Source organism: Thermobia domestica, chromosome 7 (genome assembly GCF_964235325.1).
Source record: "Thermobia domestica chromosome 7, izTheDome1.hap1.1, whole genome shotgun sequence".
Taxonomy (NCBI): Eukaryota; Metazoa; Arthropoda; class Insecta; order Zygentoma; family Lepismatidae; genus Thermobia; species Thermobia domestica.
The window spans coordinates 113,058,473-113,086,460 of NC_137460.1; the positions used below are offsets into that span (position 1 = coordinate 113,058,473).

The 27,988-nt window shown below is 35.3% G+C and overlaps 1 protein-coding gene across 2 annotated transcripts in view; it reads right to left on the reverse strand.

Moving 5' to 3' along the window:
• Positions 1–27,988, reverse strand: part of Rab3-GAP (Rab3 GTPase activating protein) — a 90,397-nt gene that overhangs the window by 14,802 nt on the left and 47,607 nt on the right. The window contains exons 17-23 of one of the 2 annotated variants that reach the window (XM_081765176.1): positions 25,906–26,115; positions 17,952–18,125; positions 14,579–14,760; positions 12,233–12,451; positions 10,727–10,897; positions 4,817–4,972; positions 2,258–2,410 (exon numbers count right to left, since the gene is read on the reverse strand). In XM_081765176.1, the coding sequence (XP_081621302.1) occupies positions 2,258–2,410; positions 4,817–4,972; positions 10,727–10,897; positions 12,233–12,451; positions 14,579–14,760; positions 17,952–18,125; positions 25,906–26,115 (1,265 nt within the window). Of the gene's footprint in view, positions 1–2,257; positions 2,411–4,816; positions 4,976–10,726; positions 10,898–12,232; positions 12,452–14,578; positions 14,761–17,951; positions 18,126–25,905; positions 26,116–27,988 lie in introns of both variants that reach the window. The other variant, XM_081765175.1, reaches the window with a different exon arrangement.

Sequence of the window (27,988 nt, forward strand, 5' to 3'; positions counted from 1 at the left end):
CGTCTCCACCATCCTCAAACCTTTGCAACAGCTCCCTGCAAGTCTCCATTCGAACGGCCTTCTGCTCTGGTGTCAGGAGTCGCGGAATCCATCGCGCACACACTCGGCTCATGTGGAGGTGGTCATGCAAAATTTTGAAGGCACTGCCATGAGATATGCGTAGTGCGGCTGTCAGATCGTCGATACTGATGCGGCGATCTTCTCTAACAATGACGGCTGCCGTGTTAATGTTCACCTCAGTAACAGCTGACACTGATACACCTGGTCCACCAGCTTTCGTGATTGTCATTCGGCCCTCTTTAAACTCTTTGAACCACCAGAACACGGTACTTCGTGGCAGAGCGTCATCTTTGTAGGCTGCTCTCAACATTCCTAGAGTTTCTGTTGCACTTTTCCCCAGGTGATAGCAGAACCGTATAGCTGCAAATTGTTCATCTCGTAATGACTCCATTTCTTCTACAGGCGACTTCTAGAGGCGGCGCAGAACATCACCTGCAATAAAAAGTCGTGGTTACCAAACATGCAACGATTCCTTAACAACATTTTATATATATGCACAGCAAGACCCACCCTACTTGTATGCCAAACTATGAAGCTCCAGCGTTAACAGAACTGCCGGAAAAAAAACCAGTCCAAGTCTTTCTTGACTTGCCCTCGTATAATGATATCAAGTAATAGGAAACGTCATGTCCACATTGGGAGCTTCACCATAGCGGGCCTGTGCACTCTCGGAGAGTGGAAGACTTTTCAACACCGTTTCTTTAAGGTATTTTTTTCATAAAAAGTCAACACTAAATTATATATTACAATAAATTCGCGTTTCAGTGTTTTTTTCCATCCTAAATTTGTTAGGCTGTTAAGGCCAATATTCCACTTCTCCAATTAGAACAAATGAGGACAACTATTACATTGTGGGGGTTCTCATACAATGGTATACTTCCTCCAGTAAAATCCGTGATACAGCATGCGTATACAGCAATTACAATTTTTCAATAGTAAATAAATCAAGAAATAAGTAACTTCTTTGTAATTTTACAACTTTCTTCTTCTTCTTCTTCTTCTATCCGGTGGGTCAAATAGGGATCAGTGCTACATAGTTGAAATCTGCGTTCTATAATCTTTACAATGATGTACGTCATGACACTGTGGTAATTAGGATGGTTGCAGAGTGTTTTAATATAATGGTCCATTTCCTCCATTGAAATCGCATTCAGCCCATAAAGGGTATCCCATATTGGGACCACTTACTCGGTCTAAATCTCGGTGGCTGCTGCACATCTTACACACAAATGTGTAAGGTATGTACTAACGAATTTTTTGTTGCGTTGCTGAACACACAGTGTTGCGAGATATGAAATATTTTCGGAAAAAAAAAAATCGTGTTTTTTGTGATTATTATAATTTCTTCTTCTAGTCGCTGGGCAAAAGGGAAGCAATGTTACATCGTTCGAATCTGCGTTCCATAAGCTTTACAAAGATGTATTAGTCATTGCTCTATGTTAATTAGGAGTGACACAGTAAGTGAAACTTTGCGAATAGTAGTAGGGCGTGGTGGCCATGTTGGAAAATTCTCCATAGCGGCTTTACCCCACCTCGGAGAGTGGTAGCCTTTTCGCCGTCGTTTTCCTCACGCATTTTTCCGTAAGAAAACGCTAACAGAAACTGTATGCAATTTTTTCCCGGTTCAACAATTTGCCTAGACTAATGATAAAATAGTCCAAAGTGAACAAAGCATCCATCTCACTTATTATCGAATTATAATTTGAAATCTCATAGAGCTACAATAACAGATTAACAAAATTACTAATATACCACCTACTATGTTACGTTTATTCATATATGCATTTTATCAGTTACAGCTTCCTCAAGTCAGATTTTTTACAATACAATCTCTGACCAATTTTAAGAACTACTACTATTATTATTATTATTATTATTATTATTATTATTATTATTATTATTATTTAAGTTTCGTTTATATGAAAGTAACAAAATACTTAATATTATAAATGTATTTCTTCTATCACAATTATCTTGCTTTTTAGTAATAACTTACCTAATTTTCGATCCATTTTCTAGCAGATTGTAACCGTTTGCTGAATTTTCTTTCCGTTTTACGGAGAAGTAATTTCATTAACACGCTTATCACGCATTCAGGTTTTAAAAAGAATGTGTGAAGACAGTAATACAATAGTAAATTAAAACCAAATTAAATCAAAAGATAAGACAGGTCAACATATAATCTTGAACGACTTACCAAACTGTTTAGCCACTTCGAGAGCGTTGGACTGAGATTGGACAACTTTCCAGTCAAATCTGGAGAACTCATAATTGCCAGCTGAACTCTTTGACCAGCAATGAGCACAAGCTGAGATGCTAACAACCCGACGTCATGAACAGCTGGTATCACCTTAAAATGAAGATACAGGATCGTAATTATGACCTTTATTAAGCATTGCATAGCACAGCATTCCTCAAACTGTAATGCTCAAGACATGCCCTTGTGATTCTCTTAAATTAAACATTAGTCCAAAGAGGCAGAAAAATTAAATTCAAGTGAATTATGAATCGCATACTACAGTTGGGAACCTCAAACGTATACAGATTACAGAATTTAATAATATTTAAAAAAGGAGTTAATTGAGTTGAGTTGATTTTGAGTTTAACGCCCCGTTCAGCAGCCAGAGTATATGAAATGTGGACTACTCATTAACGTGGAATACGAACCACATGAGCTCCCGCCGGGAATCGAACCCCGGTCTCCCACACCCAAGGCGCGTACGCTAACTGCTTAGCCACGAAGGAGTTCTTATTTGTATTTATAATATAATCAAATAAGAGAAGAAGATGATCGAAGATAAGATGGATGGACCAAATGCAAAATCATCTAAAGGCAATGCAGATAAGAAACTGGAAAAAGAAAGCAATGAACAGCGTGGAATGAAGGCGGATAATATCAGAGATCAAGCACAACCAGTGTTGTAGCGCCAAGTAGTAAGGTAAGGCAAGGTACGGAAAACCTTAGCAATATTTATAAATACACCATACAGAATAAAACACACTAGTATATAAAATGTATTTTCTTTTTAAATGTTAGAAGGGAGTATTTTTCTGCTGTAATTTTAACTCTTCGCTTAATATATACTGTATACACAGAACCGAAATAAACGCAAGGCTCTGAAACGACGACCAGTGCTGAGCTGTAAACCCATTTAAAAAATTCTAGTCGTTCTATTACTTTCACTATATTCAATTTGTATCTCTTATACTTTTAAAATCTCTTCTCATTAAGAAAATCTGTATTATATAACAATGCAACTCCCAAATTTATCAGCAAATTTCGAACTTAAACAGAGTCTGCATCTATACTTTCCATCAAAAACGTATGTAACCTTTGCTCCTTTCATTCCAAATATCTCAAGTCTCGCTGGAAATCCAAATTGCTTCCAAAACGCCTCTACTCAAAACCGGAACTGGTGAAATTACGATTTCCGGTTTCAACATTGATCGCTATAGTGCACAAACAGTTACAGATAGCGAGAAGCAGTTTTTTTTTTTTTTTTTTTTTAAATATATATATATATATATATATATATATATATATATATATATATATATATATATATATATATATATGTGTGGATTCAGTACCGCAAGAATAGGTTTCCTCTCTAGTTACCTTTTCCTTCTATTGCAACCGAAAAGATCTACTACTATTATATATCTATTCTTCCAGTTTCAACATTAAACTCACATACTTTGAAAAACTAACGTAGTTTCACATTACGAAATACGATTCACTTGTTTGACCTCTTCAGATGGTAGATACCCTGAAAACGAATAAACTGACAACATTTCTGGCGCTACAGTCAAGGGAGAGGTGGACAACCAAATGGTTTGTTAGTTGAGTGATGTGTAGCCAATATTTCTAGCTTTCCAAACTCGAATAAGTTACCTCTTAATTCTGAGTCTTTTTCGGCTGCCACCCGATGAATCAATACTAAAAATTATGTATTTTCATTAGGAATCATATCTAAAACTACGTGCTAACTATTTGGCTAAACATTAAGCTACTCCAACCCTAAATGGTACTCTTCTCATTCTCCCATTATACCACCATTGCCTACTGTATACTATAATTAAATAATACACTAATCGCTGAGAAAAAAGAACCAATTATATTATAAAACTAATAACCTGTGACAGATTCTGGATGTATGTATGGTGGATAGTATCTGATGAAGCTAAGTTTTTAGTTGGTGAAATTGTCAGAAGTTATTAGTTTTATACTATAATTGGTTTGCTTTGCTCGACAATTAGCGTATTATTTAATTATACTTTTCTAAGTTTTATTTCTTTATTAAGTTAGTTTTTAATTAAAGAAATGAAGTGTTTTTCTGAAGTTATGTGGAGAATTACTTCAGAAGTTACGAGAGTGAACACTGACTTTGTGCCATGCGTGAAACACGAAGTCACATCAGTGACACATTACCAAAGCATAGACAAATTCAATATGATTAGTAATAATAATAACGACAATCAACTAATGCAATAGTAAAGTAGCAAAATTGTGAATAATAATAATAAACACAATATGAAACAGGACAATACGAAAGAACACACGAAGAAGGATAAATGACCCCTGTTACGTTCGTAAAATTTCAATGAGTATATTTTTTGATATAACAAATAATATGAAGATTTTTATTTAAATCAGAATAATAGCAACCTTCATGCTATTAATAAATGTCCATATGTAAAGACTATCACTTTGCAACAAATCTAAATTTTTATTGAAAGGAATACATATACTTACTTCTTCCGCAAGCCTATCATGACCGTTGGAATATAATTCACAGATTTGATGTCTCTTCAATGCATCGGAACTAACCATCCACACAGATGCTAATCTTAAACACTTGCTCATCCACTCAATTGCACTGGACGCATCGACTTTTGGACATGTAACAACCTGCTAAAAGAGAAATCATCACAGTTTATGTAATAGACTGGAGCCAAGCGAAGTTCTTACACGTTTACTTATTGTGAACTTGAGAACCGAAGAACTGACAATATCTAAATTCTGCAGTTGTTATAAGTGGTATCAATGACAAGGTTCGTTTACGTATTCTTAGTGATTATATTAGAACACTGCTCGCAGAGTACATTCATCACTGCACTTAATGAATCGCGTATCATGCATCAGTAGTTCCACAACCGTACTAATGATGCTTTGCATTATAAAAGCAAGCGACCCTTCGTCTTTTCTTTCACTAATTTCAACTTGAAATTTTACAAGTAATTCTGTAATATTAAAAAAGCATTATGTTCTCTTTAAAAATAGAAGTATTTTTGCGAAAATTTTATGGAAGTATTCACTCCCTCATTACTGACTTATTTCAACTCCAAGCGGTAAATAAAACTGGAAACTTTCATAATATTCCACCACAACCGAATTCTTTCACTTTACGAAAGCTGTTGTAAAATGTTCTTTCTTTGAAATCATACAGTGTGATATAAAGCGACTCCATAATTTTGATCGACTTTAATTCCAACCATTCGGACTTGTGTAAGCCTCAAGAAATATATTTCGTGAAAACAGAAAATTAGAGTTTCCTCGTGTCTAAGCGGTTAATGTACACACCTTTGGCGTGGGAGGCATGGGTTCGATTTCCGGCGGGAACTCATGTGGTTCGAATTCCACGTTAAAATGTAGGTCCACATCTCATATAGCCTCGCTGCTGAAAGGGACGCTAAATTGAAAATGCAATCAAATGAAAACAGTTTTTTTATGTAGGTAATGACGATTTTTTTTAAACACAGGAGAGAATCCCTTTCTCGCTCTTGATTGATTTTAAATTTAAGTAGTGGGAATTATCGTGAAGTCTCCAACAACAACAACAAAGCGCTATATTATATAGAAAACTAATATTTTTAAGTTCAGTTTACAAAAGCTCCTTTATATATTTACCCTGTGAGTCCCTCAGTATGACTGGGGGAGAAAAAAATTTCAAGAACTATCTAAAACTTAGGAAGCAATCGATACTCAAACCGGAAGTGGCAGAAATTAACTACTCCCGGTTTTAACGTTGATCGCTATAAAGCAAAAACATTAATAGATGGAGAAATACGGTTTCTGCAATCGGTTAAGCGTCTCAGAAACACATTACTTTTCCCTCCTTAACTCTCTATTAAAACGGAAAGTGACAAAAGTCCACTACAATTTCCGGTTTTAATATTGATTTACATGAGCAAAACGATAAGATAACTAAAAGTGGACTTTTGGAATCAATTTAGCGTTCTAAAAACCATCTTTCTAGGTTCTAAACCATCTAGCGTTCTAGGTACCATCTTCTTTCTTAACCCCTTTTCAAATCCAACCATTTCCAATTTTAACGTTGATCGCCTTAGAATAAAAACTGTAATATATAGCGAGAAGCGATTTTCTGTTATTAATTAAGCGCCCCAAAAGTATATTCCATATTTAATCTCCCTACAGAAACCAGAAGTGGTACAAATCAACAACTTCCTATTTTAAAGTTGATCGTCACAGAATGGATGGAATCAGATAGCGAGAAGCAGTTTCCTGCAATCAGTTAAGCGCCCCAAGAATATAATCCAACTCCACTCTAATATCTTTATTAAACCCGAAAGTCGCAGAAAATCAATCACTTCTGTTTTAAACGTTGATCGCTACGAAGTAGAAACTGTAACAGATAGAGAAAGCTGTTTTCTGCAATGAACTAAGCGCCTCTAAAATACAGTTCATGTCCATCCCTAAGTCTCTACTAAAACCGGAAATAGTAGAAATCTACTACGACTTTGGGTTTCAATATAGATCTATATAGAGCAAAAACGCTACTAGATAGCAAGCAGCGGTTCGGTTTTGTGTGACCGATTTAGTGTTCTAAGAATATGTACCGTCTTTTCTCTTAGAAATAGACCACTTCCGGTTTTAACGTTATTACTGTAGAGTGAGAATTGTAACAAATAGCGAGAAGTGGTTTTCTGTAATGAATTAAGCGTTCCAAGAATATATTCCATTTTCACTATAATCCCTCTATTATGAACCGGAAGTGTTATAAATCTACCACCACTTTCGCTTTAAATAATAACTGAGAAAATATCACATCATACAAACCGAACTCCTTCACATGGTGTATACGTGACACTACTATTTGTTTTTCTTTACTAAAGTTACCTTGGAGAAGTTTCTTAAACCAGGGGAGGGCTATTCACCAGGGGCTAAATTCATCAGTTATTCATGTCTGATTTTAATCCCAAGCACTGGTGTAGAAAAGCCTCAAAGAAAATATATGTAAAATCAGTGGCGGCCGGTGGATTGTGGTATCGGGTCTTGCAGTACGAACGATCGAAGACAGAAAATATAAAGTGGACTCATTGAATATCTGCATAATTTTAGATGCAAATGGTATGTGACATATGAAATTAAATAAAATTCTGTTTTTAAAAAATAAAAAAATGCAAAACATTTTATCTGATTAATCAACTTAGGACATTCAATTTCTTGAAAGTGTCAATTCTTTCTCATGTGGAAAAAAAAAAAAACTTTTCGTCTTTTGCTGATGCCATAGGTACAGTTAATATTAATTTTAGAAGCTTTGTATATTCCCTAAACATTTTTTCTAGATTATTGCGAACGATTCATTCTAGCAAACTCAGTCCCTGACAGTGATCCGAATTCCTCTTCAGTGTTGACTGAAGAGAGTTTCGTAGCAGAGATTAGTGTTATAAAAAAAAAAAAAAAAAAAAAAAAAATGTACATTGAACACACTTTATTCACAGTTTATCTAGGAAAATTTAAAATAAACTGAGGAAATGTATTTAGTGCAAACAACATTACTGCCATAAGATATCCTGTAAATTCAAACTGGATTTTTTTTCGAACACACACTTGAATTGCCCTTTGCTTGTTTTGTCTAAGCCTTAATTGCAAGTTTTTCCTCAGTTGAAAGCTGGGCACTTTTTTATTTTGTAAGTTATTTACAGAATTTAAGCACACATAATAAAATTAAATCTAATAATTAAAAACCAAAACAGCTGATACAAAATTCGATATATGAATTCCGAATGTCACATATTCATACATCAACACACACACATGTGCGTAAAAGAAAAAAAAAATGAAATGAAATCTTTGAGTTTTACGTCCCACGGTTATGCCGGTTAGGCTAAAGGAGACGGTGATGATGAGTGATGAATGAAAATGGTGGAATGAAGAAAGTGGGAGGAAACGGGAGAACCCCGAGAAAACCCACGCACACGGTGTTTGTCCACCACGAAGTTCACATGGCGGGAGCTGGGATCGAACCCGGGACCCCAAGCACCAGAGGTGAACGCTCTACCACTGAGCCACCGCGGCCGCTAAAAGAAAAAAAAAGAAAAAAAGTCTTCGTTGTTGCGCAATGCACGATGAACACAATATACTTCCACATGAGGCGAAACAATGCTTATCAATGTGATACGTTCTGGAAAGGAAACCTTGAAATCCGCCAGATGTAGGATCAGCATGTAACAGAAGTCAAAAATCAAAGAACATCAAAACAAACAGATCGCCAGTTCTACACCCAGAAATGTTAACTGGGAGGGGTCAAAAGTATTTGAGGGAGGTAAAATACGTCTACGTAATACCAAACCTGTCTTATACTACCCGAAAAGACGATAAGTAATTCTTAATTACTGTCACCTATATTTTTAGAAAAAATGATAGAACGATTATTTTTATAAGAAAAGAAAGAGTACATGATGAGGCGTAAAATAATTATTTAGCCTACATCAATCGTTTCTCTGTTAAACAAATATGGTTCGTTAGGAAAGTCTACAAATGTTGTCAAGTTTCGGAATCTTTGCGAGGTCCGGACTCGGTGGACCCCCCTCGTGGCTACGCCTCTGAACATTTCTAACTAGTCCCAAATTCAATGTGGCGTTCCCCATCATACAGTTTTATGTGGAAATTATCAAGAGTATAAAATATACTTATTTTATAAAAGAAATATGTATATGCTAAAATACTATCCACAGAGGAAGGGGGGGGGGGGGAGATTCTACATACTGACTTATTAATATTTGATTCACAAATTACTGTAGAAGAAGCCTTCATTATCAATATAAGCTAAGAATTAACTTATAAATGCGGGTCTACTTTCATTTGTTTCCTGCTCTACTAGATATTTTCTTTCATATTTTGTAATTCTGCACTACTAGATATTTTCTTTCATATTTTGTAATTCTGCAATCATTTTTTTAAAAATTGTCATTATGTTGATTTGCTTCAGTATGATCCCGTAATTTAAAAATATGAATGCATAAAAACAAATTCCATTTGTTAATTGTTAGTGAAATAAAATTCAGAAATCATATTTAACGGGAAAAACCTTCTCGTTCACTGAAAACCATGCTGTGTTGCAGAAGCACTGCAACGATCAGTCCCTTTAACTTCTGAGATAGGGGAAAGGAGACTTAACATTCGCTCCAATTGCCGCGCTGAAGGAATCTGGTCGTTATATGCTCACTGCAACACAATATAAATTAGAGACAGCGAATAACATAAATTAAAAATATGTTATTTAGGTGTATATATGGGAGTATTAGAAAGCATTTTATTTCTGTTCTTTACTACTATTGATAATAACATTTTTTTCTTGAAATACTTTGGTCGTTGCGCAACGCTGCAGTACTAACATTAGCCGCCACTGCGTAAAATTCTATCTAAATATTATATATATTTTCGAAAGTTATCGTGGAACTTGTTTTAAAAACAGGAAGAAAAGATACTCTATATCTTTATTCTTCACTGATTTTAGCTCCATCCGGTGGAGATTATTCGGAAGTCTCAAAGAAAACATACGCCATATTGCATCACAATCAAACATTGTTTTAATCGAAAATAATGATGGAACGGAGAGGGGGTAAATTTGCCCTTTCATTGTTGGCAAATTATAACTCCAAGCTGTGTGGATCATCGAGATCTCCTAAAGAAACTGTACATTATGTTTTGTTAAAATCGAATGTTTTATGCAGTTTGTCCTGCAAAATTATTTTGTAGGCAAATGTTCAAATTTGCAACATGGAATGGCTTTGACCCCTTTTCATCCCCTTATTCTTTCTAGATTACAATCGCAAACAGCTGGCTTATTTTTGGAAGATTGGAGGAAGGTACATACCAAGCTTAATTAAAATCGAAAAGTTTTGTAAGAATTATCGTGGAACAGACACACACACACACACAAGTGCCTATCTTCAACAAAGCTGACCATATGTTCAGCTCCATTTCAATTTTTCCATTTTTTTCCAAATGCTTCAGTTTTTCCATTTCAAATGCCATTACCCACTAATGAAAATTTTAAATATAATCATCTTCTGCGTATACCATTAATACTAGAACTGAAATAATCTAATCTACTGAGCAAACTAAAACGGATTATGAATAATAATAATAATATTAACAGCTAGCAATTTCTTACCTACGGTACGAAGTCTTAACTTCTTTCTTTACTTAATTATTCAAAAACATGACACAGTCTATGACTCAGAGTCATGGAAGTTCATCGTCCGGGTTTCTTATTTTACTTTCTCTACGCCTATTGTTTTAATTCATGACTAATGTATGGTAATTCATAAATTAATGTGATGAAACATACTCTTAGTTAAACAATTAACTGTGTTGTGATCTCATTATACACTGCTTATCTTTCGTACTACTTACACTATCTGCTGCTTTCTCAACAGGTTCAATATCTATTTCTCGAATGCTCTGCATTGCAGCTGATATTACTCGACACAAAAATTGAGTACGACTATTGCTGAGCTGAATATCAGGATTATGACCTGGCAGTTGAGGATTTGACGAAATGTCTTGGAACAACGCCGTCTGTCCCTGAAGAACAAAAATTTCATTGAGTCAACATTCAACATTATTAACAGCTTAAAGCAATGTAAATTTTGTGTAATAAACCAATACAGTTTTACATTCTTACCTTACATCAGAATGAAAATACTCCAAAACATTATTAAATTTCCTGGTGATTCTATGTGAAGAACAAAATAATTGCAAACGATATTATCAACAGTCTTTTATATAATTACGTTACGCCCATGAATTAACAGTTCAATAAGAAAAGTAACTACGTTCATTTATTGTCGTCGAGGTAACTTGTCTCGCTTGTATAACTTTTCTTCATTCAGAAAGACATGGCCAACTACCGTCGACTTCTGCTATTAGCAAAGGTAGTATATATCGCCCTCCTTTCGGGAGTGCTTTTGCAAGTACAAACCGTAAAAACAGTTTTTATATTATTATTATTAGGAGAAAGTATTTTCACTGTAATCGACTAGTACAAAATTCTAGTGCTAATCTTACTACATATATGAGAAGATACAATCGTTGATTATTTTCTTAGGTTCTATCTCTGGAGTGGTATCTCACAGCAACAAACAAAAGAAAAAAAATAGTTTAACGTCCCACGATGAGTGGAATAAGAATGTGGGAGCAAACAGAAGAATCCCACAAACACGATGCTGTTCAATACAAATTCAAATGCCTAGGATCAAGCTAAGGACTCCTTGCACCAAAGATGAGAACTCTACTAATGAGTACCGTGCCCCGCCTCGCTCGATAAACGTCCGTTCTGTATGCATAATGACAAAGATTTTTTTTTTTTCGATTCTGCAATAGCCGTTTGTTCGCATGCATACTTGAGTATTTATTAGTTTACTATGTTTTATTATTTTTACGCCTCCTTCATTTTCTTGATTCTAAAGCCCGTTCACTTTTATCTGGAGATGAACAAAGCATTGAATGGCAAGGTAAATCATGGGAAGCTCAATGATAGTTCTGTTCATATCACCAAGAAGTGAGACTCCAGTTTTCTTGCTTATCCCGTGAAGGGCAGAAGAAACCAATTTTTTCTCTCTCTCTCTCTTTCTCTAATCCTAAAAAGAAGTTAAAAAATCATATGGTTACGGCCACAATGGGAAGCTCTCATTCGAAGGGTGAAGGGTGGAGCATTTAAATGAAAAAAGAAGGCCTTTTCTTTGTCTCCTTGGCTCGCTTCTCTCACAGGTAGGGGGAAGACTGTGTTTACAAGTTTCTTCTCTTACTTCTTTCTTACGTATAAGTAAATAACACAACAGTCGTTTACTGTATTTCAGAGTCAGAATATAATAAAAGACAAATATTCTAAATAAACAAGAAAAAATTGCAAATACTTACCACAGAATCAAAATACGTCATTGGGCGGACTGAACGTAGGTTGAAAGTGACCAGCATATACAAACATAAAGACAACTGATAATGAAGATCGATGAGATCATAATTGGCTGCTGGTTTTTTAACAGCTACTTCCACAAGTGGCATTGGAGTTTGGTAGCCAGTCCAGAATTCTTCGTGTAACAATTGGTATGGTTCCGTCACTTCGCATACACAATTTGACTGCAAAAGAGAACAGGTAAAATTAAATACAGTGGATTCCCTCTACTTTATTTATAGATATTCTAAAACCGAGCAGCCATAGCAAAATTGATAGTGTTCTTGCTCTGTAATAGGGAGGTCTAGGGTTTTACGGCTTAAGTTTTCCAGTTTTTCCTAAGTTTTACCAAATAAAGCCGGAAAGGTAGCCTTAAATATAAGCACTAGTCAGTTTCCTTTTCCTTTGTTGCAGTTCTCGTTGTCTGTTAATAATTCCAATGTAAATTGGCATCGCATAATAATAATTACAATTATAATACACTAAATTCTAGGGAATTTTATGTCGAATTTTACAACAGAGGTACAATGAAATTTAAAGTCTGCTATTTACGTTCTTTTGCCTGAATATTAAGCCTCAAAACAAGTTCCAGCCCTTTTAGTAGGCGGCGCCACTAAACCAGTAAAGTAGAGTAGGGTAGTCGTTTCTTTCTAGTGCTCCAAAGCAAGGAAATCTAGAAATAGGAGCAATGAAGGAATAGATTAAGACTTCCCTCATAAGACTACCTCTACTGATACTCAGTGGATACTGAATTGTGGCCATCACTCAAACTGCAATGAACAACTCCTGCACTTCATCATATCACGAGACTACAGCGATTTCAGATGACGCGTTACGAGTACTTGTTATTTAAATAACACACCTTGTAATGGCAGGTAATAAGGATTTAAAGAGGGGACGGGATGCATCAGTAACTCACGACAATGAACCCGATTAGATGTACCTAGAGGGAAAATAAAGCCACTAACCAAAGAAAATCAGAACTGCAATGGTGATAGCATAACATAAATAATCGTCAAATAAAACGGGTCGTAAAAGCTCAACTCACCATCAAAAAACGTCAGGAAATTTATGGGGGCTAACAAATGTAGATGCACATCCCAAATGAGTGCATCGCAAACTGGCGATATGAAATTTTCCATATCACACGACTACTCGTCATCCATTGTTAACGAAACATCCAGTCCAACTCATTTCGATTACATTGCCGAATATTTTAACAGAATGTGTTCAAGCGATAGGTAGTCAAGGATTTTGCTACTTCAAATACGCGTAGATAGACATGGTTGGGGTCAACAGCAATATAAATCCTGTAGAGACTAATGGAGGGGCGTGATGTAATGTGTCGGATGCTTCTGTGGGCGTGGAATGAGACCATCAATCTGTGATGACTGCCATTTGGCATTTGTTGAGTATTGTTACGAGAAGTTAGAAGTGTAAACTCAATGACACCTCTATTACCATTTATCCGAACAACAATGCATTGTGCCACCAAAGCACGATTGCGCCTGACTGGCTGGAAGTGATTTTCAATTAGATGTTTCGTACATATTTGCCTCTAACCCAGGATTTTAATAAAATGTCTGGGGATATTGTGAAACGAGCATTCTCAGTATGCAACAGGCAGTGACATATATCCACTCTTTACGCCGTCACTCGCAGTATATGGAGTCGAATCTCCGTGGATACACATTAGCCATTATACTTACTGAGATTCTTCATTCTCTGTATAAAGAATGAACCAATGAAGTAGTACATTTGGGAGGTGCAATTCAGAAAACATTTAGTGTATTTAAAAGTGCAATAATTCTCCTCATCTCTACAATCAAAACCTCTCACGTTGTACACAGTCATAATTAATACCTAAATTCTATACCTATATACGTTACTAGTTCGTAAAGTTGTCAAGATTATATATATTAATATGAATGAAATACGCATTTTATTTTAATTATATTATGAAGCAAAGAAAGGATCGTCTTAAATTACTATTCTCTTCTAGAGCAGAGATTAAACTATCATATAGTCGCGATTAAAAATTAATACCTACACAATCAAAATTGTTCTGTAATGAATGCATTTAATTGCAAGTTTTAATAATTTTCAAACAACTATGTTCTCTCAACATTGATGACAACTACACTTAAGTTATTTGTCTCTTCACTTGGCAACTACTGACAAACGAAGCAAATATGAACTTTTGAAGTAACTGTACCTTGTATAGAGTAGACAACATGGCATAAATTAGTTCAAGTTTATAGACTTTTTTTTTTAAATACACTTTTGGTACGCCAAATGAGAAGTTAACTTACTTCCATGAAAGTTTCAAGGAACTTTGTACAAAGTTGAAGAAACGTTGACAGCTGCATATCTGAAATTCCTATATCGCGTCTACACAAACGTTCCTTTGGCACTTTTCCAACTTTTTCGATTAAAGTTGTCGCTGCTTCCAAACGTTGACTCAAATACATAGACCAAAATAAACTGCACAATCCTACAAAATAATAATAATAAACTGATTTTATGAACTTCTGGTGTTTCAAAGTTAATATTTGAACACTAAAATTTGTATATAATACAAAACATGACATCCTCCATAATACAAGTAATATATTTTCTCTGTGCTCTGTCGAAATTGTTTACAACTTTTGCCTAATGTAAAAATTCTTTGTGAAGTCTTTGTTAAATCCGAATTTACCATTTTTCCAACTTATTTCGCTTATTCTTTACTCTCGCAAGTGACTGTAATACAATCTAGTCGAAATTACTGGGAGAAACTTTCCTCATTCTACAGACTTATTAAAGTATTATTAAGGACTTATTAAAGTTTTTTTTTCAATATACATGAAGGAGTTTCCTTGAAATAATACGTTTCTTTTCTCTCTCTTCTCTGAAAGAAGAAAAGGAGTTATTCCTACTTAGGACAGTTCACTGTTCAACGCGTAACTCTCCCAGAGTTTTTCCAAGGATTAAAGGATTATCTACAATTTTACACGAAATCACATTTGCTTGTTCTTAGAGAGGCGTGTGGCAAAAACTGAGGCCAAAACTTGGCTGTTGCAATCATTCTTTCATCTAATAAGATTATGGTTTCCTTTTCTTTAGCAACAGTTGCATTCCAAGTAAAGCTACTTCAAACACTACGAAGTTAAAAGTGTATTGACCAAAAGCTCCTAAAAGATTCTCATCAGATTATACATCATTCGGACTGACATCTAGACAATCTTACTTCCGGAAGCTCCAATAGCTTGCATCTTAGAGTTTTTGAACTAAGGCTTTCAGAAGCAGTAAGCGTTCCACTTTGAAGATTAAAAGATCTTTTTCGTTGTTTGTTTTTCCTTTTCTTTTATTTCTTCATTACTCTTATTTTTAATACTTCCGAATGTTCGAGGAAGCAAAGCCAATGTTATTGTTTTCGGCACAGGGGCTTAAACATTATCTATTTCTATATGCTTTCCAGTTCTATCCAAAGTTCATTCTTCATGAACTGAAACATAAATCTATAAATACGCCGGAAGCTCGACAAGGAACCATACCTTAATCTCAGTTTCAATCTGAGCTTCAGCGATAACTAAGTTACCCTCATTAAATCTAATTAAAGCTAAAGATGGAAACGTATCCCCGTTATGACTAAGTTTAATTCCAGTTTTGTTGCAACAAAAGAGAAAAATCAGTTTTGCCATGGTAAGTCGATCCTGCTACGCTTCTTTCACTATCTTGAAAAGGAGTTCACAAATGCTTCTATCTGTGGCCAGGTTGGAATATTTCGTTCAGCAACTCATCTTGTTACAGAACTCCGTAGAAAACAACCTCCTTTACAGTTTAGTTGGAAATCCCCCCCGCCCCTTCTTCTTGCACGAGAATCTTTAAATAAAACCTGCAAAGAATACAGTTGCCAATAATATTCCACAACAACATTGTACTGTTTCTTTTCTTGTAATTTGAAAAATAGCGTAAAGTATGATACTGCAGTTGCTAACATTCACTTTCGGCAATTTTCCTCTCGGTTAGCCCGGAAGGCTACAATCATGCCAAATTTTATCATTCTAATCCTGCCGGATGCGCCTAAACATTTTGGAGTGTAGAAGACGTCCCATATAAATAGCATGGAAAAGATTTTTCAGTTCCCCATAAAACCACTATAAAATTGGAAATTTTTATTTTCACTGATTTACTTAGATAACATTAACGAAAACGTACAAGCATACCGAATTTCAGGTTTGTGTTGCAATTCCAAGTACCTAAAACATGAAATTATAGGTCCAAAAAAGGACCATTTAAATAACATGGGGAATTTCTTCATCCCCCCTTTAGAACCCCTAAAAATTAAAAGTATTCACTTTTGGCAATTTTTCTGTCGGTTAGTCCCGGAAAGCTACAATCACGACAAATTTCAACTTTCTACGTCAACCAGAAGTGCTCCTTTAATTTATGTCAGTTCATGTAGTTTTATATATAGTTAGGATTTTCATGACATTCAGGCTTTTAATTTCATGTTTTCATATGTTTCAATACATGCTGCTTGTCCTTTGCTTTCACATAGCTAAGAAACTCGGATCCAAAGAATTAGTGAATCTTCGTAGTGAAATCGTACGAGAAAATACTTATAAATTCCTGTCGCAAATTGTTATTTACACTTTTATCCATAGATTTAAAGAGGAAAAGTTTCTACTATGTATTTCCGGAAAATATTTCACCTTTAATGAAAAGTATCTGATTAAAAATAGTTATTAAATGATCGTTCAAATTACCAGTTATATTGAATTCATTAAATCGTAACTAGGTAATTTTTAAATATGTGATTATAATGAAGTGTATGGTGAATTTGCATTTCTAAAACACACCAAATATAATTAGTTTTATTTATTGGAAAAAATTGCAGACGATTTTACGAGAGACATACTGAGCGCCAAATACCTCAGGAACATCAGACATTACTGTATCATATAATAAAAAAGTGTGTGAAATATAGACAAATCTCTCCTTGGAAAATATGCTCATTTCTCAAGAGAAAATAATATAAATATGTATATTTTTCTCACTTAAAATTTTCGGGGAAGAATTAGTTTCTACTGCTATTAAGTAGATAATTTAAAAATACAATAAAATAAATAAATAAAGTTTTGCTTTATCTAAAATTTTTGAACTTTATGTATTTATCATTTTCCACAAAATCGGAATTCAAGCTCTTTTATATATCCGTAATTTTACTCGAGCGGCCTTGATCTTTGTATATTAATAGAACAAAATTATGTTAATATAATTAAGTATGAAACAATATTGTACGTTGTATACATGAACCGGTGTATAAAACAAAGGCTTTCCGATGTCTTGGATCAATATGATAAGAAAGAAGAGTTTTCAGGAAAAAAAAAAAAAAAAAAAAAGTGTTTCGGTTTACACAGCTTGAAGAATTTAATGTGCAGTCTGATCTTATTCATAAACATCCCTTTAAAACAAACAAAAAAGAATAGATTTTCAGAAGTGGAAAATTTTCATCGTTACTTCCATAAAAGCAACTCACAAATCACTTCCGGCACCTACTAGACGAAGTAAATTGTTCGTGGAAAAAAGGTTAAATATCAAAGCGCATAGTTATTTTGCTATTTCATTCTATAAGAATGTCACTGAAAAAAATACGCTACGAAGGCAAAAGAAGAAACGTGCTACTGATAAAGTACTTACCTTGTTTCATGTGAGGAGATGGAATGATTTTAAGACAACTATATGTAGCAGTAAGAGCTTCGAGTTCATCCACTTGCCTATGCCACGCTAATGCAAATTCCCAGCATAAATTAGCAAGCAGAACACTAGATGAAAGACTATATGGAAAGTGGCTCTTGATTATAGACAAATATTCTAAAAGAAGAAGAAGCATTACTATTAGCAACATAGTCAGCCTTGATAAACTTAGAAAAGTTGCTTATGAAGTTGGCTGTAAAGTTTATATTTGTCATAGGGTTAAGTCAATACGTAACTGCATTATTTTTCTATTTTTTTTTTTTTTTCCAAGGTTGGTTCTACAGAATTATGTGCTCACCAAACTAAATGTCACAGTTGGCTTCGCCTGTGGAAGGTTGCAGCATTACCACATCAGTCTGATTTGCGCTGTTGCGAAGTAAAGATGGCCGCGTCATTCTCTGTTTGTATTAAAGAACGGCGTTCTATAATCCGTTTTTTGTGGTCTGAAGGTGTACCCGGAGGGAAATTTATAGACTTTCAGAACAATACGGGATCAATATGTTGACACAGCGAAGTGCTTACCATTGGATTGAACAGTTCAAACGTGGTCAAACGAGCGTGAAGGATAAGGAAAGAACACGGCGTTCAGCTACAGCAACAACTAATGACATTATTAAACGACTCCGTGCCTTGATTCTGAATACTAGACGAGTGACTGTTGATGAAGTGGCAACCCATATGCAGACCAGTCATGGTTAAGCATATGACATCATGCATACCAGGCTCAATTCTTACAAAGTCTGTGCGAGATTGGTTCCGAAAAACACTCGATGAAAAGCACATGCAAAATCGTGTGAGAAACTTTCAGCACCTACTGGACCGTTATATTAACGAAGGTAAAACGTTTCTCATGCGAATCTGGAAGTGGATTCATCACTTTGAAACAGAGAGCAAACGCCAGAGCATGGAATGGAAGCACCCCGAATCTCCTGTTACGAAGAAATTCAGGAGTCAAACTTCTGCACGGAAAGTGATGCTCACAATGTTTTGGGACTCTCAAGGGCCAATCTTGGAACAATAACTGGAAAAGGATCAACAATAAACAGTAAAAGGTACAGTGATATGCTGGTAAGCGAGCTGAAGCCTGCAATTCGTAATGTACGCAGAGGTCGATTGTCGGAAGACGTTCTTGTATTACATGATAATGCGCATCCACAAACCGCCGCCCACGCCCCTCAAACTCTTCAGACGCTGCGTTTCGAGGTATTGGAGCATCCCGCATCCAGTCCCGATCTCGCCCCTAGATTGATTGCCATCTGTAAGGTCCACTTTAAGATGCTTTCAGAGGCCGTCGATTCAGCTCAGATCAGCAGCTGAAGGAAGTGGTGCATTCGTGGCTTGCTGCGCAACCAAAAACCTTTTCGCAGAGAGTATCGGAAAGCTTGTGCAGCGGTGGACCAGGTGCATTGAAAAGCAGGGTGACTCTGTTGAAAAATGATATGAATAACAACATTGCACTCTTGTGGTAATAAATAATAAAAATTAATTGCAGATACTTATTGACTTATACTCGTAGTTATGCCTTTTTTTTTTTTTTTTTTTTTTTTTTAACTTTAAATTAATACGAACTTCATTCACGTATCTGAGATCAAACGTGAAGGCAGACGATCGAATGAAATTACTAGGAAACTACAAGAAGGAAAATTTTATGAAGGTGCAAGACATCTGATATGGGATAAGAACACACCTAGGAGCTAAAATGATCCTACAGAAAACATACTTCGTGTCTCTCTGTGGTCAACATTGCGTTTTCTGCACATATGGTTCTGGTGGTGCTAGCCTCGGATATAACACGAGTAGCAGTTCGGATCCTATTTTAATCAGAAGGTTCTCTCTCTTATATACCCCGCATGCTGAAATGGGACTTTAAACAATCAACAACACATACTTTATCCGCACAATAACTGATGCTGGGGAAACATCTCATGAGAGGGATCCCTGGCCATGCGAGTTTGTGATAGGCAACATCATGTCCATAGGTTTTCTTGGAGTTCCTCCGTTTGCTTTAGCCTACAGAGCATAACTGTGTACGTAAAACTGAAAGATTTAATTTCATCTTATTTCTATGCTAGGGAAAACACACATAATGACGAAAAGATAAAGTCCAAGTAAGAAGATAATATTCTTCAAAAGCGTTCTAGGAAAGACAAGACATAATCAAATACTGAATTTTAAAATCATCAAAAATGCACTCAACCAAAAGACTATTCATTAAAGAGTACAAAATAATGTGATACGTTACTATGGCATGTAGAAAAAGTGAAAAGAAGAATGCTTATTTAAAAAATTTCTACACATCCTAATGATAAACAGCAAACGTCTCAGTCTCTGTGTCGCGTTATTCCTAATAATAAAGTCATGCTAACAGATGTCGCTATTATAATAACGTATAATGTATAGCGGCATGAAGGATTGGGTGGAACAATTTCTAGTGAAAATAACAAGGAAACGGCTATACGAAGAAGATCGATCGGTTAATTAAGGTGTTTAATGAAGACATCAGTTGAGCTATGATAATGACAATGCTGACACATGTTTCTCACAAAACGTCTCACGCAACACAAATAATGATTAAAAATAAAATTTCTAAAAGGGTGTATATCAAACATAAACTCTGAGAAACCTTAAAAAACCCACATAAAAAATAAATAAAAATTAAAAAATACACAGATGTCATGAAAAAATAAAAGAATTCACAACAAATGAAAAATATACAAGAAAATAACTAAAAGAATACCGTAATTGCGGGCTACTTGGACCCTTAAGGGGCTACTTGGACCCATACCAAAAACTCGTTTAAAGTCACATATGCAATGCAATAATGAGTGAGTTCAGAGTTAGATCCGTTAGATGGGATCATAATACAGGCGTACACACATTGAAACTAGTTCTGTGGTAGACTACGATTGAGCAGCATTGGTGAGAAAGGTCGTTGACGAAAAGAGTGTATTTATTGAGCGCCAAACTTTTATGTGTGGACACTATATGCAAGGAAGAGGAACCAATGCTAAGTAAACACAAAAGTAGTTACATATAGATTAATGAAACTGACATGGTAAACTTTCTCATATACAATAAGATGTGTGCGTAATTGCAGTATACAGTATATGAAGTGTGTACATATGACCTGGAAAACATGGATATTTTGTCCCACATCTTTTGTTATCTTTATCCCACCCCATCCTTTGTTATCTTTATCAATGAAAAATAAAGGTCTGTTGTCACGTGTCACACAAGTAAGGACTTTTCATTGTTTCCTTAAGGATACCGGTACAAAATGGTACATCAATATAAAAGATTACCTGCAGGTCGAAAATATGCTGATTTTTCATAACAGCTTGAAGACGGTTACCAGCAATTCAGTCGGGAAAAATGTCGCGAAAAGAAACAGAAGCTCACTTCAAGATAAGTCGTTCCACCATAGAAAGAAGATTAAAGAATAGGTCAAGGCAGAATCTGGGCCATCTGAAAGTGTTCACTGAAGAAGAAGAATTAGCCTTCGCTAGTCATCTTGATAAAGTTTGTGATTTCGGATTCCTCGTTAATTAACTTCATTTCAGATTTATTGTGAAGTCCTATTTTGCCATGCATGGCAGAACTGTCATTGCTTTCTAAGACAATCTTCCCAGTCGAGATTGAGTGAAGTTATTTCAGAAAATGCACCTCCAGTCAACAACTAGATTCGCTGCTAATATAGATAGGGCTCGTGCAGCTGCAGAAGAAAACGTAATCAGCTATATTTGATAGTACCTCTTAACATGTTCTCTTTGTGGTTTGCAGTAAATAAAAAGTGTTGTTCTTGAAACACCTACGTCTTACTTAGTCTCAGAGCAGATTTCAATGGTTTTCTGCAGGAAAATATGGGGGTGGGTTCAAGTAGCCCGAACGCGAGTCTTACTTGGACCCATTTTTTACAATAATCGCCTGTGCTTTGTTTTCAATATATGTAACTAAAACTGTCCTCGATGTGTGCAATAAAGCCTGTAGCTCCACTTAATATGGGTTATGACAATAGCTTTCAAGTTTTCGTGGATGAAAATAGGCCGAAAGAACGAATTTGTTGCAAAATTGGGTCCAAGTAGCCCGCATCTACGGTACTACTACTAATAAAACAACATAAAAAAGAATCCGAGAACGTATCAAATACGAAGAAGATCGAGGAAGAGACAGCAGAATGAAGTACGACTACATCTGAAAAGGGGAATAAGAGGAAAAAAAGGTCCAGAATGAAGAATGTGGCATGAAACTCGTTGGAGGGGCCTCATACACAACCAAACGTGGCAGAAAGCTGGAATCGAGAAGGTATGATGACGACAATAATGATTATGAACTAGGCATATTATGCTCACATAATGAATTAGTAACAGAGCCACACAAAAAATAGAAGTTATGTGCACCGGACTCCATGGTATGGATTCGATGTATTTTGTTACACAGAATCAAAATTTCGAAACCTCAGGACGATCAATCGTGTCAAGTTTTTTATGGGCAAAAGTCTAGCGATTTTAGATAGGGAGGATACACGTAAGACAGAATAATAATAATAATAATAATAATAATAATAATAATAATAATAATAATAATAATAATAATAATAATAATAATAATAATAATAATAATAATAAACATAATTAAAAAAAATAAAAAATCTGATCAGCGGACTCGACTCGAGGGTATGGATTCGATGTATTTAGTTACGTCGAATCCAAATTTCGAAACCCCAAGACGATTCACCGTGTCAATTTTATTTTATGGCCGAAAAAAAATGTGTCCTTCTCATCCAAAATTGCTCAAGTTTTTCGCCTATAAACAAAATTATCACAGTCAATTGTTCCTAACAGTGGCTGTTCTTGAGGATAAGTCAAACTGGTAAAAAATAAAATTTTTTATCGCTACAAGCTAAGGGTACAAAGTTAAACTAACTGGCTGGATTGAGTTTATCGTTCCTTTCAACTAGGAGACGTGAATCTACAGCTTAACGTGGGATTCGAGTCATATGAGCTTCCACAGGAAATTGTATTCGGTCTCCTGCGCCGAAGACGCTTACGCTAACCATACGGCCACGAGGGAGCTCTAGCTTACACAATGTACTAATTCTTATACACTATTTTCTGCAGGTGTATGAAGCTTTCTTGCCTTAACTTACAGCGAGAAAATTTTAGTTTTTATCGATGTGCTTCTCTCAAAAGCCGCCACTGGTTCCCGGACAAATTATGCAGATGCGGGTACTTGAATGTTAGAAAGCACATTTTCCTTAAAGTTGGTTCTTTCTTTCAATCACAAACCAGTAACTTTAAAATACTGATTTCTATTATAGAAAGATGTATACATTTTTAACTATTTTCAGTATTTTAAGACAGCAGTTAGAAGAGAAACTTAGATGTTTTTATTGCAAACCAGGCACAGTAGTTACATGAAAACTAATATATTGTCACCAGCTATGCTCTTGCAGCTAAAAGAATCTTCATAATTTGCTATATACAGTGAAACATCTACTAACGGACACCTCCCGTAGCGGACATATTTTGTAATCCCCAAACATTGCAATAGGAAAAAAATATATTGTCAAACCTCTCTAAAGCGGACACTCTCTAGTACGGACACAGACAGCCTTTTCTGTCTTTTATAGGTATTATTTACCTCCGTATTACGGACACTTTCTCTAGAAACAAGTTGGAAAGTACTGTAAAAATACATTTTAGTAATTTACTAGCAGCGTTCACCCCGCTTCGCTGCGGTCACCCCGGAACGCAATAAACTTTGTTACTTAGATAATTTTTACTTTTTCGCTTTCAAGTGATATGATAAAAACCATAGAAGATTGCAGTAAATCTTAACATTATATCGCCTGTCATTTATGTTAACCCGCCCCGCTTCGCTGCGGTCATCCCGGTGCTGGCATATTGTAAAAGTGTCTGTAAAAATAAGCAAATCAATTAAAAAATTTTAAACAGAAGATTCAAGCTATTTTCCGCTGTATATCGCCTGTCATTTATGTTAACCCGCCGAGTGACACGGTCATGCGGGTTGCATATAAATACGTTTATTTTTACCTATGATGAACTAATAACAAAGGATTTGTACGTTATGGACACTTGAATGGTCAATTATCTCAAGACACTGGTAATTAAAAATTAAAGTGATATGATAAAAACCATCTAGGGTCCAAATCCTAATAACCCCCCAAAAATGAAAGAAATTGGTTCAGCCGTATTAGCGTGATGAGCGGACAAAATTTTGTACGTTCTCTTTTATATATATAGAGAATACATGTGTCATCAAGGAAGGATTGTGACAACATTTTGCCTCCTCAACTGGCTGCTCAGCAATCCAGACGAAGTCTCAGTTTAACAACACTCTCATGTCCTTTGCTTGCATACCACTCCCACCCAAACTCTTTTAGACACAAAAGTGATTGACAGTTGCCCACCGTTAGGGATGACATGTTATGCTACTGTCCCTCTGGAATCTCTGACCAAGCAGAAGACAAGTTTGGTACTTTTTGCCCGCGGGTATGTATATTGTCTCAAAAAAGACACTTCTGGACTAAAATTAGCCCACAAATTAAAGCGCCATACTGAAAACGTAGTAAGTAGTGATAAGTGTAAAGTGCAGAGAACTATAGCATCTTATTTCAATGTTGTGCCTCGAACACGGGGTATTGGATGGCGGAGGATAATACAGGTATCGTAACATTTTGGTAATATTCGTAAATACACAATTCATACAAAAATATTTTTCTTCTAATTACATATCACCTTGATTACTAATTTTTTGTAAGAAAATATTGAAACCTCTTTAAGGCGGACACCTCTCTATAGCTGACAATTTTTGATTCCCCACGGCTGTCTGCTTTACAGAGGTTTCACTGTATTTATTTTTATTTCTGCAACAATGATCGACATAATCAACTTGATCATGATGAAAATAAAAAGAAAGAAAAAAAAAACTGTACCAAATCTTTTAAATATTAATAAAAAAAATTTTCGAGCTTAACACTAAAATCTCTCAACATATTTTCACGATTATTTAATAAGACTGACAGAATAATAATGGAAGTCTTTATATTAAAATAATAAATCAATGAGAAAATTTGGACTTGGGTAAGTTGGAACACATATTTGAATATCTTTAGTAACTTTGGAAAGCGTGAGGAGGACTTATCTTGTACCTTTGTACAAAAGCATGGTGGTACACGAAGATTGTAATAGACTAAACATGGTTTTCTTGCTGGAATTTTACTTGTGCTTGTACGAGAATAAATCTGTGGCAATGCCACTTTTTGGCAAAAAATGAGATGTTCGTCAATTTTAACGCCTATAAATGGATATTTTCATGTGCAAGAAAGGCAAATGTTAATATAAATTATATATATTCCGAACTATTTCGTGTTGACATTTGCTCTTTTTACACAAGAAATATCCATTTAAAGACGTTAAAATTGAAGAATATATCATTTTTGCCAAAAAAGTGACATTGGCCCTGTTAGATCCAAGCCATAGATTTTTTTTTTTCCACTTATTTCTTTTATCCGTCGAGAAAACTAGTACTCCAGCACTGAAATATCGTAAGTGTGGTTTAAGAGATTTTAACGTTCCATATTGTTTTCTTACATTAATGTATTTTAATTTCTTTGAGAGGAAAACTAAATATGCTAATCAAAACTCTAAAATAGCATCCTACACGGATTTTTTCTGACTTCCGCAAAAATGCTGATTGTTTTTTAAGTTTTAGATTAAATCCCTGGTTGTGGCAGCTCATTAAACGATTTTAGATGTCATATGATTTCAAATTTTGTAGGCGCCGATCATTTGATTACGTTAACGCATATCTGCAGAAGGATGTTTGTTTCTTCCAATATAATCAGTTCACAGAATAACAAAAACTATCTGTTTACCCAATATTTTTGCAGAATTGTCATCCAAATCAACTGCCTCAACTCCTACTTCCATATCCTCAACAGTTTCTTCTTCCTCCATTTCGGCGTCTTCCGTCTCCTTTTTCTTACTCAGTGGTTTCTGGAATTCAACGTCCTTTTTATCTATCAACAGTTCTGGATTTAACCCAGTTGTACTTAACCAACGCACAACCAGCTCAGACACTGAACCTGCAACACAAAAGTAGTTTTACTTAGTCCTTTACTAAAACGTATGAAATTCAATTCAGGCTACTGTGGTACCATTCTATCACCTCAATATTCTATTGAAAAGAGAAACCATAAAATCCACTATTAAATTTACTTTTATACACTTAATACTGTTGAAGACGAAAATTATAACTTTTATTCTCTAATAGCTTTACGAATAAGAAATTGTACAGGTTGGGCACATATTCAATAGACTGACATATATTTCAAATATCTATTTAGTTCTTAACCTCTTCACAACCAAAGGACATACTAGTCCCATTTCTTTAAACTGTTCTAAAATTCTAAACTATATTGGACCATTTAAAATATCAACTTCCGCGTGTTGGGTGTTAAAGATGCAGGAACTACCTAAATGGAGCTTGAATATAAACTGTTCAATACTTTTGAAAATCGGCCTCTCGTTTTGTATAATTTCTATCAGCTACTTATGGCTTATGAAATATATAGGAAACACTTGTATTGGCATATACAATTATTTTAATGCAGAGGAATAAAACAGTTAGAACTTATCACAGGTAGAACCGTTTATGTTTATTTATATAAAATAATAATAATAATAATAATAATAATAATAAACTTAATTGACTACAGAGATCCAGACCATAACTAGATAACCGCTGAAGTGATCCACCTGCAATGTCTATTTTTGGAATCCATGTATCAGCTTTACTCTAAATAGCTTAAAAAATATTTTTTTTTTTTTCCTTGTCTAAAATTCTTATGGTCGTGAAAGGGTTATATTTCAATGGCTAGGTTGTGACGGATCACTCTGATTGCGTGACATTGATTGTTCCTGTTATTCCAACGATATGGTTTCAAGAGCTGCTCCAGCTCTATCCACGGATATTCAATGTGCGTAATTTCATTGCTCTTCATACGCTGAGCATCTAGGATAAAATCTAGAGCAACTCTCTGACTTATACACTGACATAAATAAGCTGTAAGCTTAGTTATACTAATTAATATGTATATTTCATTTTGTACAGAGGTCATTCCTGTGTTATAAAACAAAGGAGTGCTAAAATATTTGTTCTTTTAGAATGTACTTCTTCTTCTTCAAATATTTTGTAGTCTCCTCTTAGGTAGAATTACATCAAAGGAACCTGCAAATCTAGTACTTGCAATCTTTTGGTTAAGTACATACAGGTCTTCAGAGTGAAAGATGTGGTATGAGGATACATATGATTCGGATTCTATATTAAGCTCTTGCTCAATGTTTTCACAAAACATAGGTGATAAAAAGTGACATTGAACTACATAGAGAGCATAATCCACCGATTTTTCCATCATCATTCACTTGCCTTAGCCTAAAGGGCATAAACGTAGAATGTTAAACTGAAAGATTTCATTTTACTTTTCAAAAGTTCAACTTACTAGATTAATATGGTGTTGGACCACTTTTTGCTCTCAAAACAGCTCCAATCGACGTCGAATGAGTCAGAGGTCGTGAATGCTAGCAAATGATTTGTTGATTTTAGTTTAGCGTCCCTTTCAGCAGCGAGGCTATATGAGACGTGGACCTACTGATTAACGTGGAATCCGAACCACATGAGCTCCCGCCGGGAATCGAACCCGGGTCTTCCACGCCAAAGGCGCGTAGCTAAACGCTTAGCCACGGAGGAGCTCATGAATGCTAGCAAATGAAATATTCCACAATTCCACACACAGTCAGTTACTACGTGTCACCCAGTACCGTGAGGGATGATGGGAGGGAAAAATTGCGCCGCATTCGTGTCTCCAAACCGGACCACAGATGTTCAATTGTATACAGGTCAATGGATTGGGCGGATCAGGGAGTTGTTCAACTGCCCCGATTTTCCTAAAAATACAC